Source organism: Thunnus maccoyii, chromosome 5, assembly GCF_910596095.1.
Source record: "Thunnus maccoyii chromosome 5, fThuMac1.1, whole genome shotgun sequence".
Lineage (NCBI taxonomy): Eukaryota > Metazoa > Chordata > Actinopteri > Scombriformes > Scombridae > Thunnus > Thunnus maccoyii.
In genome coordinates, this window is record NC_056537.1 from 12,691,372 (window position 1) to 12,711,003 (window position 19,632).

Genomic DNA, 19,632 nt, shown 5'->3' on the forward strand with positions numbered 1-19,632 from the left:
CATTCCACTTTGAGTTTTTTCTGTTTTTTCCTGTTTTCTCTTAAAGTTTTACATCACTGTAGATGATGCTCCTTTGGTTCGTTCTGATGATATGAAATACAGTCCACATAATAAGACCTCCAACTTCACACTCATCACTGCACATTATTAAACCACAGCAGATGTCAGCCGTGACTTTATAACAGTGTTGTAATATTTATTTATTTATATTTATAAGACAAAGGGATGGAGAGACAACAGAGAGCGAGAGACAGATCCAAATAGCATTCTGCTGCGCCATGAGACACACAAATACTTACAACTCCCTCATGCACACACACACACACACACACACACACACACACACACACACACACACACACACACAGACACTCATACTGTACACACAAAGTAAAACTTAATCACTGTAGCATCTTTGACTAATATGTTATTAAAGCAGAAAGAATAAGAAAAAACAACAGAGGATAGTAAATAACATTTTTTTAGTATGTTCTTGACCACCCCTAAAATTGTTCGTTACACTGTGGTGAAAAGAAACTGTTTTCTAGATGCATCACAAAGTTAACTTTATGATTTAACTAGGATATTTTCCACTAGATTAAAGTATACCCGCACCACACGACACAGTAAATGTGGGACTTCCCTGCAGCTGCTTTCTCATAACTTTGGCAACAACTGCAGATGTGGTTTATAAAAGTGGGAAATGTCATCCCCTGCTGATCCAGTATGGTGAGCTGAAGCTGATAATTTAGCAGTTTGTTTTGTCAGTAGTGAGTCAAACACCGATTAAACTAATGAGGCTTTGATTTAAGATGTGGGGCAGAATGTCCTCAGTCCTTTTGTATGTCTCATTAACTCATGCAGTCTTCTTTTGTGAATTAACTGGTGTATGCATGTGTTCATTTGTACATAAGTTTATATGTTACAGGAGGGATCACTCACTTTTCAGTCTCGATGCGCATCTGCTCTCTCCTCTGTCTCCTCTGCTCCATGCGGCGATCAAAGTCATCATCCATGATGTTCAAAAGATTCTCCTCTCTTTTCACTGAAAGAAACAAGTGTGATATCAGATCATCCAAAAGTCACTCGACTACTCATCAGTCATCAGTCCATCCGTCCTACATCTTCTAACAATCCTCTCTACATCTAATCTTCTGATTGCTACAGTAGATTACACATTTTTTTTGACAGTCTGAGTGCAGCAGAACTCTGCAAAGAATTAATTTAAATTCATCATCACAGCAATTTCACAGTTTTGTGACGTATTATACTATATACTTTTTTATACTACTACTCAATAAAAATGAAATTAATAAAATTAGCTCTAAATCAGAGGAAACACATCAAGATACAGAGGACCACCCAAGACAGCTTCATGACATGAATAAAAAATAAAAAAATACAGTTCCTGTTGATTTACAGTACCGTAGCAGTAGCTGAAGTTTAGACCATGGACAGCAGTGTCTCCCCTCTCTTCATATATCAACTTCTACAGTCTGGTTTATATCTCAGCCCTTCTGCTGCACAAAGAATTCCTGCTTGTTCTTTCAGCGACTTAAACTACCAGAAAAGGCAAAGCCTGCCTCTCTGCTCCCTCACTTTCTCTCTCAGCCTCCCTCCTCCTCCTCAACCTGACTGCTGCTCTCTCTCCCTCTCTCTTGGTCTCACTTCTCCCTCCCTGATCTCTGACTTCAGACGCTCTCTCACACTATTTCCCTTTGTTTGTGTTGTCTTATCTTGCTTTCTGTACTCACTATGTCTGTCTGATGTATCTTAGCTCTTGTGAAATGCGTTTATGTATTCCAGTTTCCCCTCTTCTAAATTTATGCACTCCTCAAAAGCTCTACCTTTGACCCTTATCTTGTCCTCCAGACTTCTCTCTCTCCTGCTTAACCTGCTTCCTTATATGTCTTTTGTTTACAGAGCCAGTGCATACTCATCTATTTGTGCCACACATGAGCCATCAAATGTAAAATCCACTCAAATTGATTTTAAATCAACAGATTAACAATTCAAGCACTGTGTCAGTGCGGCCTTCGCTCCAAACCACCAACCAGGTTCTTGTGCACATACTACCGAAAAAAATGCATTTTAAATTTTTAGTGAGCATATTTTTATGATATCTGTCATGCAGATCTGGAACTTGACCTGGTTTTTCATCAAATTTACATAATTTTACTGTAATACAAAATTATGGAAAAATTAAAATAACTTTATCAAAACATTTCTAAACTTTCAGTGCTAAAGGTGCAGCCTGAAAGCCAAATCTGCTGATTGACTGGCAGAATTTGAGACCACAGAGGAATCTGTGCATGAGAAAAACACTATTCTGATTATTATTTGTTCTCGCTTGCAAATGCTTGTGACGATGCCTCCGGCTTTTTGGAAAGTCTTAACTCCTTGGAAAATCACCTCACTGCTTCTTTCCCCGTAAAAAAACTGACATGAGAAGAACTTGATAATCAAAAAAGGGGGTTTTGATGACCTCTGGTCTTTAATTTTGGACACGTGTTTCTTTCAAAAGGATATCCTCATTTTAACAAGACTACTTGTTTAAATAAAGAATTAACTAACTACCTAACCTCATTTCCTGATTGGAGATGGAGACTCAAAGATCCACCAGGCGGCCGAGGCTTCAAAACAGCTTTATTTGAATTTTAGAAGCTGGACAGATAGAGCACCCCTCATTCATCATAATAATCTGTGAATGCTTCACTCCCTCTGCTTCTGTTTAGTGCAGGTTTACTGAAACTCCATGGCATCCCTCTGACGTCAGACATGACAAAGTGTGCATGTAAAATTCATTACAGATTCTTCGTTATAGATAAAAGTCTTCTAAGTGTCTGCCAAAGTACATAATCTGCAATCCAGAGTGCATCTACACCAATCAATCTACAACCCAAAGCCTCTAATAAAGTGATAATAAATCTGTATTTTGGCCTGCAGCAGTGGGGGTAATTTCCCAAAGCTGAGTCACTTACTGTATGTAATACATGTAATGTAAGTTTAATGTAAAGAAAACATCATCCTGTGCCAAGTCACTAACTGCAAAACTCTTTGTGGCTCATATAGAGCACTCAGGGATGAGATGGATTTCTGTGAATATGAGTGTATAGACTTAGATGTAATAGCATTTTCCAGTATATAATATTTATCTGTGGCCCTTTAAACATCTTGTGTAGCCATGTGTTAACACCTTTAATGTCAAGAGCCAATTCCAAACCCCTGCCAATAAAAACCTTTCATCAATTGATCTTTTTGTTTAACATGAAATACTAACACGGCTGCACAATAAGCAGCTGCCATCAACCATCTTGTTTAAGTCTGTAAGAACAATCTGCCAGTAACTCCAGCCAACAGATACAGTACGCTGCAGTGTGAAAATACAGAGAAACTGGAGGAAGTGTGATTTCAGAAAAGCTAGAAATTCTGTCCCACTCTGAGGACGAAGGAAAATGCAAACCCGACAAAAACTTCCAGACGTTTTGGCTCGGTAAATGTGAGGAAAATAAATCTAAAATGTTTCTCCTTTACACTCATAATTTCCTGTGTATGTTTGAAAGTACAAGTGCAGTTTAAGAGAAGATACCGATACTTGATCTTGATTAACAAAAGATTCATAATGTAATTGCTGTAATATTGCTGCAATGCAGTCAGTCTAACACACAAAGCCCTGTAGGCAATGTCAGAGAGTTAAAACAATAGTTCTGATTAGTACTCAGAGATAAATGTATTTCTTTAACTATATCTCTGATGCAGTTTGGACTTATACGGTAAATTTAGCATAATTTAGTTCAATTACCGGATGTCTTGTGTCAAAGAAATACACTTCCAAACTTCCAAAGATGATTTTACGCTCAAACAAAACTACATTTTTTCAAGTTTACATATTTACTGTATAAAAATTTCACCATAAACAGTGAAATCAACTGTACAACCCACCTACATTAGAGTAAGTTAGCTTTGCCCAGCTAATACAAACAGAAAGTTAACACAGCTTCACTATTGAGATATCAATCTAGGAAATTCATGTTGTAGAACAAAAATTTGCATCAAAAAAGTTCAACATTAAAGAATATTTTTAAGATTTTTCCCAGTTTATCTTAAAACAGGTGCCTATATGAACACTGAAACAGGTTTGAATTGCTGTAATCATTCATCCTGTTCATACTGGCCATTAAAAGATCCCTTCCTGACATGCTTCCAATATAAGAGATGTGGGACAAAATCCACAGTCCTTGTTCTAAACTTAAGTTGAAGCTAATATGAGGCTTCACCAGCCTGAATAAGACAAATCATATGGCTGTCTTCCAAAGTCTCTCTCTGTGTCACTATCCCTCCACTGCAGCTCAGAATAGAAACACAAAGAGGGAATTTTGTACCAAAAAGACTTTGGACGATATCTGCTTGATGGGATTAACTCGGACTGCTGAAGCAATATAGCCTCAACAATACTTTGGGATACATTTTTTTGCACAGAACGAGGACTGTGAGTTTTGTCCCCCATCACTTACTGTACATTGGAAGCTCATTAGGAAGGAATATTTAATGGCCAGTATGAACAGGAGGAATGATTAAAGAAAGCAAAAAATAGTTTTAAATACAATACAGGCACATGACTATTGTTTTAGATAGTCTTGAAAACATCTGAACCTATCCTTGTTCACAATTTTTTTGTTCCCAGATTCTAGACTGATGAGGTTTGTTATAACTCTAAGCATCAGATAAATTAGTTTACACTGGAACTGATTCTGATTTCACAGTCATCCGTGAACTGAACTATGCAAGGCTAACTACATACCGTAGAGAGACATAAAAATAGGTTTGTTCCTCTCTGGGTAAACAGGAGAAATAATAAAAATCTGTTAAACCAAACTATTGCTTGTAAGAGTCCTCTTACAGAAATTAGAGCAGCAGAGCAAAACCTAATCTATGGTTGAGGCGTGTTGATCCAGGAAACATTATTCAGTGGTATTTTCTGTTAGTGGTCTGTTAATTTACTGAAAAAGAGTCTAAAGAAAGCAATGACGGAAAAAGGCCTTTATCCAACTGAGGTCCATGACCAAAAAGTCTATGACACACACTCAAACAAACACATACACAAACACACACACACACGCACACACACACACACACACACACACACACACACACACACACACACGCACACAGACAAACAAACATACAATCGATCATACATTTGACATTTGGTGACGTGCTGAAAGAAAATGATGCAGGGAATATTTCTGGGCTGCTTCATGAGCAAATTATACATCCATCTTTTTCTGTAACAACATACCAAATAGAGCTGGGAACTCAGATGACGTGAGCCCACAGAGTCAAGATGACATCACACTTCAATCTGTTTGATATCGTGCGCCGATGTGTGTGTTTTCTCTCCTCGCGTTGATGTGACACACCTGCAATTTATCTATGTCCCAACCACTTTGAAGGCAGATGATTCTTGGTCAAGTGAAGTTTTACTGGTTTTGTGTAACAGCATGCAGAGTTATAAAGTGGGCCACTTCAGTATGATCACTTAATTTTGGTATCTGTATCTTCAGATCTGAAGGGGAGCTCACCAACAGTGAACAGTGGGTTAAAATTGGACATGACCACATAACAGTTTAGTTTTCATAATGGCTGATACCATATACAGTCACACAGGCTTACAAACAGAATGGGCCAAAAGAGGCCTTTTTTCTAAAACATCCACTACATGTATAATAAGACAGTTCAAGACTTTCCTGGAAAAAGACAACATTCAACACAAAATACATCACTTCCCTGGAAAAGAGGGAAGTGAATTATTGCAAGCCATACAGTACATCTTACTTTTGGACAAAACACTTGAAGAGGTTTGGAGAAGTGGTTGTTGCTAATGTATAAACCACAATGATCTGTAGTTCAGGAATTAACTGCCAAAGAGGGAGGTATTGAGCAATTTTTGAATGTGGATGGATGGACTGATTTTTAGAAAAGGGGGATGAATAAAGAATCACTGACCAACACAATCATAATGGCTTTTTGTCTCAATAAATAAACACATTTCAGTACATTAATTGCCCATATTTTACATTTTTTTAAATCAATAAATCCCATGAAAAGAACACAACCAAAAATGTGTTACTCTGTCTATGGTTGATGTTTAGCAGGTAAAATGCATGTTAGCATGCTAACATTAGCTAATTAGCACTAAAAAACTGATGTATAACTTTAAAAACGGGTCACGGATACAAAGTTTGATCTTTAAAAAAGTAATTTCCTAAAGCAGCTGGGCACTATAGTTTTTAACCAATGTTACTCAAACAGGAGTAAATTGTGCATTTGTTAGGGACTATTTTCCGCTGTGGATTAATACACATTTGGTGATCTGGTGAGTATTTACAGCAGCAGGACAGTGTATATTGGACTGACTCAAAATGAACATGTCATCCATTGCAAAGGTATGGCTCATTGATTTGTTTTTAATAGTTTTTGAACAACTATGGAGCTCCATTGCACAGAGGAAGAAGCTATATCAGGCTTATGCCACATAAACAATACCTAAGATCAATTTATTCTTGGTTTTGGTCTTTTCATGCGATCTGTTGACAATAGGAAATATATAGAATATCACCAGATGTTAAAACATACTAAAATCAAGTCTAAGAACTTTAAGATACCTATTCTGCACAACTTATACTATGTGTAAGCAAAATGAGCCGCTCAAACTGTAAATTTAGTAAGTAAGTAAATTTAGCTTGTCCTGTCAGAGACTTACAAGGGGACGATCCCAACAATACCCACAGTACATATTCAATATACTGTAGTTGCAAGCTGTTGTCAGGTGTTGCTGATGTCAAAATGTTTGCAGAATTACCACCAGATGTGTCCAAGACAACACTCACCCCTCCTCCCCAAATCCTTTACATCCCTCTTTATAACACAAAGCTATATAGGAGGCATTTCAACTATATGATCTCTGGTCTCCTGTATGTTAGTCATTAGTCAACTATCATATCAAGGGCACCTCTCAGTGTTTACATATATGTTCATTTTGTCACTTTTGTCATTATCATCATCTTCATCCTCATCAACCTCATTTGTGTGGTAAATAATTTTCCAAAACTACCTGCATTTCTCATAAAAGTGTAACATATAACAGTGCAACTTCTGCTTTCCAGCTCTAACCTATAGAGGTGAAACCCTCACATCTTGGCTGACATAATTCCTCTCACAATCACGCATGCAACAAACTGCTATCCATCATTCCCACACATCTGTTCTTTCATGGGACCAGTTCAGGTCTGGGGATGACAAAGGCCAGTCTGTGTTTCTGAGCAATGGAGCTGGAGCATTATGGACGCTATGGAGCACCAGACAAAGACTGACTGACCTGCAGGCTAACAGCTCACAGACATGTCAGAGTCGTGATCCAGTCCTGTTTGGATTGGCTCGGGCCCAACAGGGGCGGCCAAGCTCTGCATTTCTAAACTTTAAAGCTCACCACTCTTACAGCTAGAGATGATTGCCTTTCTACCCCCCACTTTGCACATAAATATGAATGCACACACACAGTCATACATTGATACACACTTAAGAGTTCCCATAACAGCTGCCCCATCAGTCACCAGACAGGTGATTTGTCTGGATTAGAGGTGTGTTGCTGGCATGAATTGTTCCAGCTCTAACACTTTCTATCCATTTAGATAATCCAAACGAAAAACACTGCCCCCTTCAGATGAAAGCATTGATCATATTTTAATTTAGACACAAATGTCTGCCTCTACGTACCTCTGACATGGGAGCACTCCCTCCAAATTCATTTCAGAGATTCTTGTAATCTCCCAATTTTTACATAGTCAGCATGTTATAGACTTTCCCTGTTTTACCAGTCTTCCTGTCATAAGGTGAAATCAAGCTTACAAATCATTCCCACATGACAAGTGTTCAGGACAGTCTCTAATTTACACATCTGTAACTGATTTGTCTCATCTGGACAAGATCTCCCCTCTGCCTGCTTAGACTCTTAACACTGTTGCCGGACCTACGCGCCTTCTGGTCGCTCTGTTCTTGTGCAACTAGCAACTCAACATCAGAGGCCAGATGTAGCCCCTAACACTCACCAGACACCATGCATGAATATTCATATAGATGTTTGCACATAAACTTTCACAATAGAAAAAGAGCAGTGACAAGGAAACAATTTTGGCTTTTTGCTGGTGAAAAAAACAGGGTTGGTTTACTGACAGCATGTAATTGTCACAAACACAAAATATAGGCTGGCAAAAAATATCTCTGGTTAGCATTCGGGAAAAGGTCTAAATACAACATGTTAGCATGTGACAGATAGCTGATCATCCCATCTAAAGCCAGCCTCAATTTGAGGTTCAGTTACACAAGGACACTATGACAGAATGAGGCTTTTAAAGGAAAAGACTTTGATGAGAAGATCGATACCAGGAGGCGATTAGCATAGCTTACAGTTGATGTTTCCCCTTGCCTCCACTCTTTTTGCTAAGCTAATTTTCTCCTGGTGTACCTCTGTACTTTACACATAAATATAAAAGTGGTATCAGTCTTCTCGAACTCCCAGCATGAAAGCTGAGAGTTCGGTGAATGTATTTCCCCAAGATGTTCCTTTGATGCACTGTCTCTCTTACCAATGCTAGGCCATGCTACTATCTTGATAGTTCAAATCACAGAAGCAAGATACAGGCTAGCAAACATTAAAACCTGATAACTATAATATAATGTATAGTATAAAGCTGACACAACTGGTCTGTGTGGGTTTGGTCTACTATTTAAAAACTCTGCCGTTGCTTTACATGGAGATTTAACTGGGAGAACATTAACAATACAGTGTTAGCCACAGCTGCAAAGTAAAAGAAAAAAAAGCTCTCTAAAGGTTATGCAGGTTCAAGGGAATCTACCAAAAACATGCATGTTCCTTCATATTTAGAGATAAGTTATAATTTGTTAATAGGGTGATGGGATGGTGTTATGTTCATTCTTAGGCACTGCGTAATATTTGAGGCCTGAATTTATTAATCATACTGTGAACAAACTGATTAAAAGTAATGAAGTTAACTAGATGATCTGTTAAATGTGATTAATGGACACAGGTCTTAAAAACCAGTTTGCTTTTGAAAGTATCCAATGCCAGCGTTGCCCATCAAAAGGAGTTAAATCACTGTAAGCTCATATTTAAGCCCTTTGTTTCTGAAGCCAACTATGATTTAGTCTGAGAATTCCTCAAGTGATCCACTGAAGTTAAGTTATAATAAATCTTATAAAACATTAGTGCTTGGTATGAAATGCAAAAGTTAAAGAGCTTTCCACTTAAAGCCCCATAATTACATCAATTGCCTGGCCCTCCTTTGTGTCTCTGTTTTTTCCAGCATTGTGTACACACCATGTGTTATTTGTATATTGTCTGGTTTTATAATTACTGGTTTTTACAGAGAGTCTGCCAGTGTGTTAATCAAACATCAAAGGAAGGCAGAGGGAAGCCTTATGTTCTGTTAAAGACTGTTTCTAATGCATGATTTACATTTGGTTTGGCAAGTTACAGTAGGCCTCACATCCTCAATCAGGAAAGACATGCGGGCAGTTGGATATTAGTAGATGTTGGGCTCTCTCCTTCTTGTAATCATCCCAATACGATTTGTCAGAGTAACAAAAAAGGAAATAAGGGGGAAAAGTATATATATATTGTTATATATTGAATATATTGTTAATGTCAAGTACTACTTTATCTAACAGGACCTTTCTACAGATACATTAATATTTGTTTCATAAAATGCTATTGATCCTTTGACTCTTGTAGTCCACCAGGTTACTTGTTTGGTTTCTTGGTTCAGAAATCCAGGAATCAACCTCTTCAACCCTACCCTTTCCAACAGGCGGGACAGTTAGTACAAACGCATGCTACATCATATCTACATGTAGATGTCTACAGTCTACAGCCATGCTAGCAGCTCTTTGAGGTAAACACTAAAATCAGCATGCACGTTAGCATGCTAACATTTGCTAATTAGCAAGAATTGTCATTAGTTTTGCAAGTATTTGGTAATAAACCATAAAGTATTGAACAAATTAAAATTTGGACCTGATGATGGCGCTAAAAGGTTAAAGTGTCACCAAAGTTATTACAATGCATCCTGTGGGGGACATAAATGTGTGTTCAAAATTTCATGGCAATCCATTCAATAGCTATGAAGAAATTTACTCAAAATTACAAATGTCAACCTTTTGGTGGCGCTAGAGGAAAAGTCAGTTCACAAAAGTTACCGGAGTCATTATAAAACATTGACCAGGAACCAAAAATCTGTCCCAACATTTGTCCCAATTCATCCAATAGATTTTGAGATACTCCACTGGCACTACATTAAAATTCAGATAATTACTATTAGGCTTCATTCTCTCGGAACAACATTGGTCTGTATAAAATTTAATGCAAATTCATCCAACAGATGTTGAAATATTTTAGTCTGGACCAAAGTGGGAGACTGACCAACAAACATACTGACATTGAATATTTCAAATATCAAATACAGTAGCTTCAATGAAAAGTTGGTACAAGCTGATCAGAATATACATGTGCTGTTAGGAAAATGATTTTTCCAACCTTAAAGTAACTTTGAGGGGAAAATGAAAAAAAAACGATGTTCATGGGGCTAAAAAGAGATTCTATTGCTCCTTTTGTAATTTGTACTGTACAGAATATGCATGTAGGCCCTCAGTTAAATACAGCTTAAAATCACTTAAGATTCTTGACAAAAGATAACGAAACTGCCTCAACACGCTTATAGATAAACAGTTGCCAGAGAGGCGTTTGCAATCAATCAAGAAGCCTCAGCTACTTACTCCACATAACCAAACATGGTCACGTAAGAAAAAGTCCTTGACCAGGATACAAGTTCCGCATGGTTTACCAGCCATAACATACTGTAGTGGCAACCCTTTTCTGCTGCTCGTTAAAATGTTGTGTAGTGTTTGGTTGAAACGGAGGGTGTGTTGTTTCATGGCCAATAACCTCAACTGATAAAGTGAAGATTTGAGCATGTCTTATCTTTATGCAGGGTAACTGGCTGGACAGATCACTCACTCTTCAGCTCTCTATTCAGTGCTTTACAGCTCAGATTTGTTTTAATAAGCAAAAAGACACAAGCAGTCAATCTTCAGCTGACAAGCGAACCTTAAAGTAGACGAGAAAAATGTTGCTTGCTTCCAGCATTTTGTCCACAATAACGGCTTTGAGCAAGTGATCGATGAACAGAAACAAAATAGAACAGAAAAAGTAAATTGATGCTAAATTAATCCACATTCAAAGCTGAGTTAGGCTCTCCCCTTTCAACCGGGGACTCAGATGTAACTATGTGCACTCCCTGTTCCGCATCCCATCAGCTGAGATGGTGTACTTGGCCTCCTTTTAAGGAAGTACACAGCCTGTGTTAGTTGTAGTGTCCCAGCTTGGCAAGGTGCAAGGCCATGGACAGAGAGCATGGTTTACTCTAGGAAATACCTGCTGCTATACAAAGTGGCAATCCAAGAATAACTAATTTCCACTGTGATTGCTATGAATCAACTCCATAATACTGCTGGGAGGCAGAAAATATGACTGGAAGGCTGATTGTCGTTGTTACTGTCAATAAATAGAAACCAACTATGGCTGATAGAAGCTAATTTTATAAGTTAGAACAGTAAAATAGCCATAACTGAACATTTAAACTAATATCAGATGTTAAAAAGAGACCAAAACAATAAAAATCCTCCTAAATCGTTCTAGTACTGAGGCATTCTATTGTCTCTCCATTAAATCTGACTAGACTTGATGGCAGACTGATTGCTGATGAATGACTCCATTAATGTCTAAGCCACTAACACTCACCTCTACCCCTCCTGTAATTTGCTCATGTGGAAAACCATTTCCTCTCCCATTTAGAGTGTCCCACCTGTACAACTAGAGAGCAGACAGCCTCCGTCTCTGTCAAATCACACCACTTTTCAGCTACAAACACTCATTTGTGCTCGGACGGACTGGAACATTAACAGCTGAATCTTGCCTGTATCAGTTTCTCGTTTGGCAAATTTGATTCACAAACTATTTTTAACGATCTTTTAAACTCAGACTGTTTAAAAAAGCCTTCTGTGCTTGTGTCACGAAGACAGCTCATATTCCACTTTTTTTCACAGGCATCACGCAGACAGTGGTGTTAGGATAAAGATAATTTCATGCAGCTTTTTATAAGGAGAGCATAAGTCATCCATACTTAAACCTGTCATTAAACACATATGTGTTAGCTTATGTTTTTATCATTGTTGTAAGGCTGTACTCACATTTCATCACGAAATTCATGCATACCGGTGTTTTATGGCAGGTTTGAAGTCAAACTGTGTAATGAATAACTTTAACACTCGGTTTTATGGGTCTTGGTCACTTGCTACGGCAGAAACACAGCTGTTTTCAAAATTATTCTGATTTCAGGAATAAACAAGGCAGAGGATGCTCTGGAAACCCAAACACATTTCCAGCCCCCAAGGAGATGAGCCCAAGGTCATACACTCACACACTCCAACCCCATGTGTTTATTTAGCCTTTATCTTCACTACCATCTAAGGAATAGGAGTCTGACTTTGGCATGTTCCACCACAGCAAACAGCTCTTCCACAGCCAGACGTCTGTTCAATGTATGAGTAACAGAAGCTTAAATCAAATTACAGTATTCACACCAGTGTCAGGAAGAGCAAATGTAGGTGATAAACCTAAAGAAAAAGATTTTAACAAGAGGAATTTGGGAGTTTGCACAAACCAATGAACTCTACAAGATTCAACTTCATGATTGAAAAATGACAAATTTGTCATTTCTCTGTCGTCACCTGTTGGAGCTGTGCACGTCCTCATTTTTGAATGACATTTATGAATCCAACTTGGATGCAGTGCAATCAAATACTGTACCTTCCCAGAAACATGTAATATTTTCTGCTTTCCAAGAAGTTAATTGGATGATCCTCGATCATAAGAAAAGTTTAGACTTTTATTGCAATAAATTAAGTTCTGTAACATTTTTTGTGCTGTAGACTGTTTGGATCAAAAAATTATACAGTAAAATTTAACAGCCAATTCCTCTCATGGAGCAGTACTTTGCAACATCTACAGTAAGGAAAATTTGTTGTGTGAACGTGTGGCTTTTGTTCAGTGAATAAAAAAATATTTTTCATTATTTCATGTCATGTCTTAAATGCTTGAAGACACCAGTCCCAGCACTCTTCTCCAGCTAATGCACAAATATAAATAAAGAGGAAAGTCCTGTAAACATCTCCATACAGAATTAGCTGTGCTGGTCCATGCTTTAGTGTTTCTCTCCAATGAATTTCTTAGGGTAGATTCTTAAATATATGAACGCCCCGCCTGCAATTTTTCACAAGCATGTGCCTTTGACACAGTTACAGTACATCTACATAAAATCAGATGTTATGTTTTTTCTTGGAGGGTTATCTGCATAACTAACTTTCTGTCAACAGGTAAGTTACAATAACATTTCTTTGAATTTAGAGCAAATGTTCCTAAAAGTGTTAAACAATCAATCAATACCAGCTCATCTTTGATTATACATATCCAACATCTCTATTTCTTCATATGTATCACTGCTCTCTACACATAAAATATAATGTCCCTCATTATTTGCATTGACTAAGTTATAAAAAGCATCACACATGATCATCATTAAAACTTACCAGGCCGGCAGACCAAAGTGATCAAGTTTCCTGCTTAAAATCAGGAGAAGTGGAGCAGTCAGAGGTTTATAAGCACAGTTTGGAGTGTGCAGCCCCGCCTGCCAAGCTGCAGCTCAGTGATGTTCACACTGGGCTGGTGAGTACGTGTATGTGTAATTTTAAGTGTGTATTAAGTTTGTAATCCCATTGACTCTTCTGGTTTATAACAGAGATGATATCTTATATATAGATTTTTGTTTCTTTCTGAGATTAATTAACTTTCAATAATATTAAACTGATATAGGGGTCTATTAGGAAATGACCTTTAAAGAGAAGGTAGAAGAAGAGATGTGGCTTCTTTTCCTCATGATTATCCCCAGATTGAGTTGAGATTATGCTCCACTAAATGCATAAAAGTTTTCAAGATGATTAATAAGATCAATTATGTCCTTTAATAGTTATTCATTTGCTGGTATGAATACATACCTTATAAGAAAAAGTAAGTAAAATGACAGGTGAACTTCAGATTTATGTTCAGACATGTGCGTGGTTGAAATGAAACGCCTGTAACAATTGTGGTGCATAAGATATCTACCAACACACATACTGTACATACTGCTGCCACAAAAGACGTGACTAAGAATCATGTTGATATCCATTTAAGAGCATTTCCATCCAATTAGACGGTTTCTCTCCAGCTCAGCCCTATTGGTTTGGCCAAATTACAGAAATGGTTGAAAAATGACGAGCCGCTCCTCTGAATCCATCTGTGGTAGCCAAGCAGACTCAGTTGTTTACTGGTTCCAGTGGGCTCAAGGGGACCAGAATCCAAATTGCAAGAATGTATGTGCTCCCCAAACAGCATTGTTGTTCTAACATGTTTCTGTTGCTCTTTCACAAAAATTATAGCAATCTATATATCAATGTGACATCCTGTACGCCTTCCTGTTGCGAAATGATGAATTCATTAATAACATGAAGTTAAAAACTTACCGTAACTCAGAAATAAAAATAATCACACTTAGGAAAATTTAAATTCCCTTTTATTTCATCATTCAAACTCTCCTTATGGTAAGGTGTAAACAGCAGGGACACTTCATCATGTTACATCAAATTACAAATATGCAAATGTTCTTAATGTTTCTCCCTGTTGACCTAACAGATCAGTGTACAAAATAACAGTGGCAGTGAAAAGCAACATAAAATCTGGGAAAACCAGAAAACACAAATGATGCACAGTACGTCTACAAACACGAGACATGATACACTGAAGTAACAGGCAACGTCACGTACAGTACAGAAGTCACATAAAATGACAAGGAAGATTGGGCGGCTGTAGACATAGTCAAGAGTGGTTTGTAACATTTTCACTCATGTTATATAGATAAAGAACATAAAATAAATGTACATGGGTTATAATAATTTAGAATTTAAAATGGAACCCAAAATAGTGCTTGTTTTTTATAATTATATTTATCCAAAATAATGGTATTTACCATTCACAGTTGTTATGTAATTAACAAGGGGATAAATAAACGATCCTCATATTTCCCCAAAAAGTGCAAAGCATAAACCAGTTACCATACCAATACAATTATGGTTGTTAGCCACAGTGCTAATCTAATGTATGAGTCTCACAGAAAGACATGAGATTTTTCTGAGTAGACCATTTAAAATATTTGTAACTGACATGGTACAGTAGAGGATTTCAGTGTTTTTGCATATTTACAATATTTCTGTGGCTTACAATTACCACTGTTGGAATGAACAGCCAAGCCATCAATTTCTATGAGGTATGATTTGTTAGTGGAGTGCTTTCATTCTTAAATAAAATCACCACAAAACCTGTTCGATAAGCTTTTAAATAGTTGCCTGATTTGAGCACTACATTAATACTGAAGGCACATGTTTAAAATGAAAAGGGGATATTCCTAAAGCTTATCAGTATAAAATAAAGGATCCTTTAGAAAGGAGAGATTTTGTTTCTCCTATCTGAATATGACATATTTCATCATTTATCAGCTTCACTTTAGTATTTTACTATTCATCTGCAAGATAAAGTAGATAAATTAGTAAATAAATAAATAACCTCTGTAGGTTCACCATACAGGCAAAAGTAGGGACAAATAGCTTAAAACCATATACAAACCAAACGCTTCCTCAGTGCTTACACAAAACATAATTCCACATAGTGCTGAAACATTTACAGTACACCTCTGAACGTTTTCCTGTCCCTATCAGAGCAGACTGACACACACACGTCCTGTATCCAGGTCAGGCCACTGTAACATATACAGTAACTTCACTGTAAAACTTACACCTGTCCTTTAAATCACACTAAACAACAATCTTTTATTGTTGTCTAATGTTATTTAATGATTTTTGAGTCTCTTTTTGTTTTTTTCTGTACCTATAAAGTTTAAGTGCATCAACGCAGCCAGAACAGAGCTATGTTAATTCTTACTGCTGGTTGGGTGCACTCAAGTTGATGGTTTGGCTTTTCCCTGGTCTTCCACCTTTTTAATGGCTGCCTGAATCTTTGCCTGGTCTCCTAAAAGCTGCCGAGGTTTCACAGGCTTAAGGTTTTCATCCAGTTCAAGCAGCACTGGTATCCCTGTGGGTAACGTCACGGCGGCTATATCTTCGTCCGATACACCTGTTGAAAATGAGAATAGTAATATTAAAATCATGCTTGACAAACTAGCTACAACCAGTCTTGATGACAGTTGACTTTCATTTTATATTAGTACAATATGACAAAGTTGATGTAGGAAAGCTGTGATTATTACGAAATGATTAACAAAAATACACTTCAAGCCTTTATATATCCTGCGCTGCATAATATTATGTAGCAGTCAATATATATTAAGTTAAGGAGTGGCCTGCAACACATGGAGCTCCTCAAAGCTTACGAGTGTGATGAAAGGTCAATGTGGACTTCATAGCCACAGTCAAATGTAACATAAACTCAGTGGCCTTTTGCACAAGTTCAACTTTCCATTTCTGGAACTGAAATATGTCCCTCCAAGCTGACGACTAGAAACAACAACCTGTAGAGTCCAGGAGCTGCTACTGAATTCAACTGAATGCATTCACCCCACAAAGACAAATGCTGACAGAGCACTGTTTATAATAGCCTCATGTGATACAGCAGCATACCTTCCAGGTGTTTCAGCAGGGCCCTGCAGCTGTTTCCATGAGCAGCGATGAGCACAGTCTTGCCTTTCTTTATCTCTGGCACCACATTACTTTCCCAGTATGGCAGCAGCCTGACCAACACTTCTTTCAGGCTCTCTGCTCGGGGAAGTTTCTCTTTTGGCACGTCACAAGTGGCATATCTGCGGTCATTGTAGATTTCCAGAAAGTAAGGGTGGGATTCGTCAATCGGAGGTGGAGTGATGTCATAGCTCCTTCTCCACAACTTCACCTTTTCCTCTCCATGTTGGAGAGCCATCTCTGCCCGGTTCAAGCCAATTAGAGCACCATAGTGTCGCTCATTGAGTCTCCAGGACTTCATCACAGGGACCCACTCCTGGTGCATGGCCTCCAGCACCAGCCAGGCCGTATGGACGGAGCGGCTGAGTATGGAGGTGAACACTATGTCCAACTCGTAGCCCAGCTTCTTCAGGAGCCTGCCACAGTCCTGGGCCTCCTTCACCCCATCCTCGCTAAGCTTCTGGTCAACCCAGCTGCAGAAACGGTTTTCTTTGTTCCAGGCCCCCTCCCCATGCCTCAGCAGAAAGAGTTTGTAGGTGGACATCTGCACACCGGCAGCAGCAACCTGCACATATTCAGAAAGCAGACATGAAGAGTAAAGATATAGTAGAAGAGGAAATATTACACTCATTTAAATAGAATAGCACTGGTCTCAAGCCTACAATGTAAAGCTTCAGAAAGTCACAGCACAGGTCTCAAAAGGTCTGTGTGTTTGATCTGTGCTCAGGAGCAGAGACTCTATGTAGGCAGTGCCAGTAAAACGTTAGGGGTTGTCTTAAATATGTGACAGGGTAAAGCACGGCGTGTAAAAGTAGACAACTACAGCAGTTACTTCCATTTGCTAGCCTTATTCATAGTACAGACACCAAATGGCAAATAATGTTAGCTAGCTAACTTGCTGTCTGCAAACGTTTTACTAGATACAGCTGAGAAGCTTTTAAAGCTAGTCTGAAAGGATGGATGAACGTGTTGTCATTTGACTGTTAGTACTGCAAATATGGCTGCTCAGTCCGAGCTAAAGGCGGTCCATATCAGAGCCTCCCCCTCCAAAGTATCATAATATTGTGAAAATGTCGTCTTACCCTGTGTGGGTTTTAATCCGGCCTGTATGTAACTGCCGCAGCCGTTGGTGTTGACAGTATTTTTGGCAGGACATGAGCGTTCCAGGGAATGTAGATGATTGACGTTCCGGTCGTCCAATCGGAGTGGAGAACCTCACATGTGGGCGGTACCTTTGTCAAACGTTATGTCCATAATTGGGAGAAGTAGTAACGGCCAGGCACGTTCGCCGTGGAGGGGGCAGGAGCCGTTAACCGTGCATTAAACGTTGATGTATGAGAGTACAGTTGGCTAGCAAATCTAACTGATGACGTTTTCTAATATGGACGTTGTAGTTTACAGTTCAGAGAAGATTTATGTCGTTTTGTAGGAAGGCACAGCAGTTTGACACAACTTTATCTAGAGGAGGATATAAGGGACTGTTAATGTATGATTTTATAACTTACCCGCCTAAAATGATGCAGGTGTCTGTGGAAACATTAAAAGAACGAAAATAATCGTATAGTTTCGGAAAGAAGTGCTGCTGTTCCCACGTAATGTACAGTAAGGTTACTTCAGCCAGGGAGAATCATATGTCCTGACTATTGTCTGTATGTTGAAACCTGACTTTTTGAATGTTGCATAATTTTACACACACACACACACACTATTTGTAACTTAGGGGGACATTGCATTTACTTAACTACATTAATATCTTGGAGACTCAGCTTTAAAGATATGCTAACAATTTTTCAAGTCTGTCTTAAAACAACAGTCAGGTGCCCATATGAACACTGTAATCATTCATCCTGTTCTCACTGGCTATTAAAAGATCCCCTTTAAATGTACTTTCAGTGTAAGTGATGGCAGCCAAAAATGCATTTAAAAGTTTATCTGAAGCTTATATGAGGCTTCAGCAGTCTGAGTTAGTCATATCAAGTGAATATCTGCCACATTTACAGTCTGTTTAGCATCAAATTCCCTCTTTATGTTCCCCTGTTGAGCTGCGGTGGCAGTATAGTAACAAAATTAGGGAATTTGGCACTAAAAAAGACTGTAATATTGAAAGATATCTAATTGATTTGAGTAATTTGGACCGTTGAAGCTTCATATTAGCTTCAGGTAAACTTTTAAATACATTTTTGCACAGAAGGAGGCTTGTGGATTTTGGCCCCCATCACTTAAGAAGGGATCTTCTAATGGCCAGTATGAACAGAGGGAATGATTATGGCAAGAAAAACCTATTTTAATGTTCATTTGGGCACCAGACCATTGTTTTAATACAGACTTGGAAAAACTTTGAACACATCCTTTAACTCTAACATTAACCTTAACCATAAACCAAGTGTCAACCCCCAAAAATTTAATGGTTTATCTTGTAGGAACCAAATTTTTAGTCCCAAAATGGAAAGTGAGTCCCCACAGTAAGGTGACTGAGAACAAATATTGGGATCACGGGCAATATCAATGAAATTCTACATCACAGTATAGTATGGTATATATCAATATATAATACATTTTCTTGTAAATCAAACTAGAAACATTAAATAATCAGACCAGATGTGCCTTTTTTGACTAATCCACCAAGAAAATACCTGACAAATCACAGTGCTTCATCACATTGATGGAGAAATCATATAAAAATCCAATATTGCCGTAAAAGATTTGCCTATAATG

General features: G+C 38.1%; 3 protein-coding genes across 4 annotated transcripts in view; 1 reads left to right on the forward strand and 2 right to left on the reverse strand.

The window, feature by feature from the left end:
- cald1b (caldesmon 1b) overlaps positions 1-12,412 on the reverse strand; it is a 30,779-nt gene extending 18,367 nt beyond the window's left edge. The window contains exons 1-2 of the mRNA XM_042411719.1: positions 12,325-12,412; positions 943-1,045 (exon numbers count right to left, since the gene is read on the reverse strand). Of these exons, the coding sequence (XP_042267653.1) occupies positions 943-1,045; positions 12,325-12,343 (122 nt within the window). The 5' untranslated portion in view covers positions 12,344-12,412. The remainder of the gene's footprint in view (positions 1-942; positions 1,046-12,324) is intronic.
- A 2,315-nt stretch (positions 12,413-14,727) lies between these two features.
- Positions 14,728-18,095, reverse strand: bpgm (2,3-bisphosphoglycerate mutase). Of its 2 annotated transcripts, none has more exons than XM_042411022.1 (3): positions 18,000-18,095; positions 16,861-17,482; positions 14,728-16,357 (listed from the first exon to the last, which is right to left on the reverse strand). In XM_042411022.1, the coding sequence occupies exons 2-3, from the start codon at positions 17,459-17,461 to the stop codon at positions 16,182-16,184; spliced, it is 777 nt and encodes a 258-aa protein (XP_042266956.1). In that variant the 5' UTR covers positions 17,462-17,482; positions 18,000-18,095; the 3' UTR covers positions 14,728-16,181. The 2 variants fall into 2 exon arrangements, with proteins under 2 accessions (XP_042266956.1, XP_042266957.1); XM_042411023.1 differs by lacking the exon at positions 18,000-18,095 and adding an exon at positions 17,580-17,865.
- A 128-nt stretch (positions 18,096-18,223) lies between these two features.
- The window catches only part of LOC121896924 (interleukin-17 receptor A), a 28,596-nt gene continuing 27,187 nt past the window's right edge, over positions 18,224-19,632 (forward strand). Inside the window, exon 1 of the mRNA XM_042411017.1 lies at positions 18,224-18,566. The gene's annotated coding sequence lies outside the window, so the exon portion shown is untranslated. The remainder of the gene's footprint in view (positions 18,567-19,632) is intronic.

Bases quoted from the DNA above. Each gene is read 5' to 3' on its own strand.
- bpgm (XM_042411022.1), bottom strand. From the start codon at position 17,461: ATGTCCACCTACAAACTCTTTCTGCTGAGGCATGGGGAGGGGGCCTGG. The intron at 16,358-16,860 runs GTATGCTGCTGT...CATTTTCAACAG, and splicing joins CCTGCTGAAACACCTGGAAG to GTGTATCGGACGAAGATATA.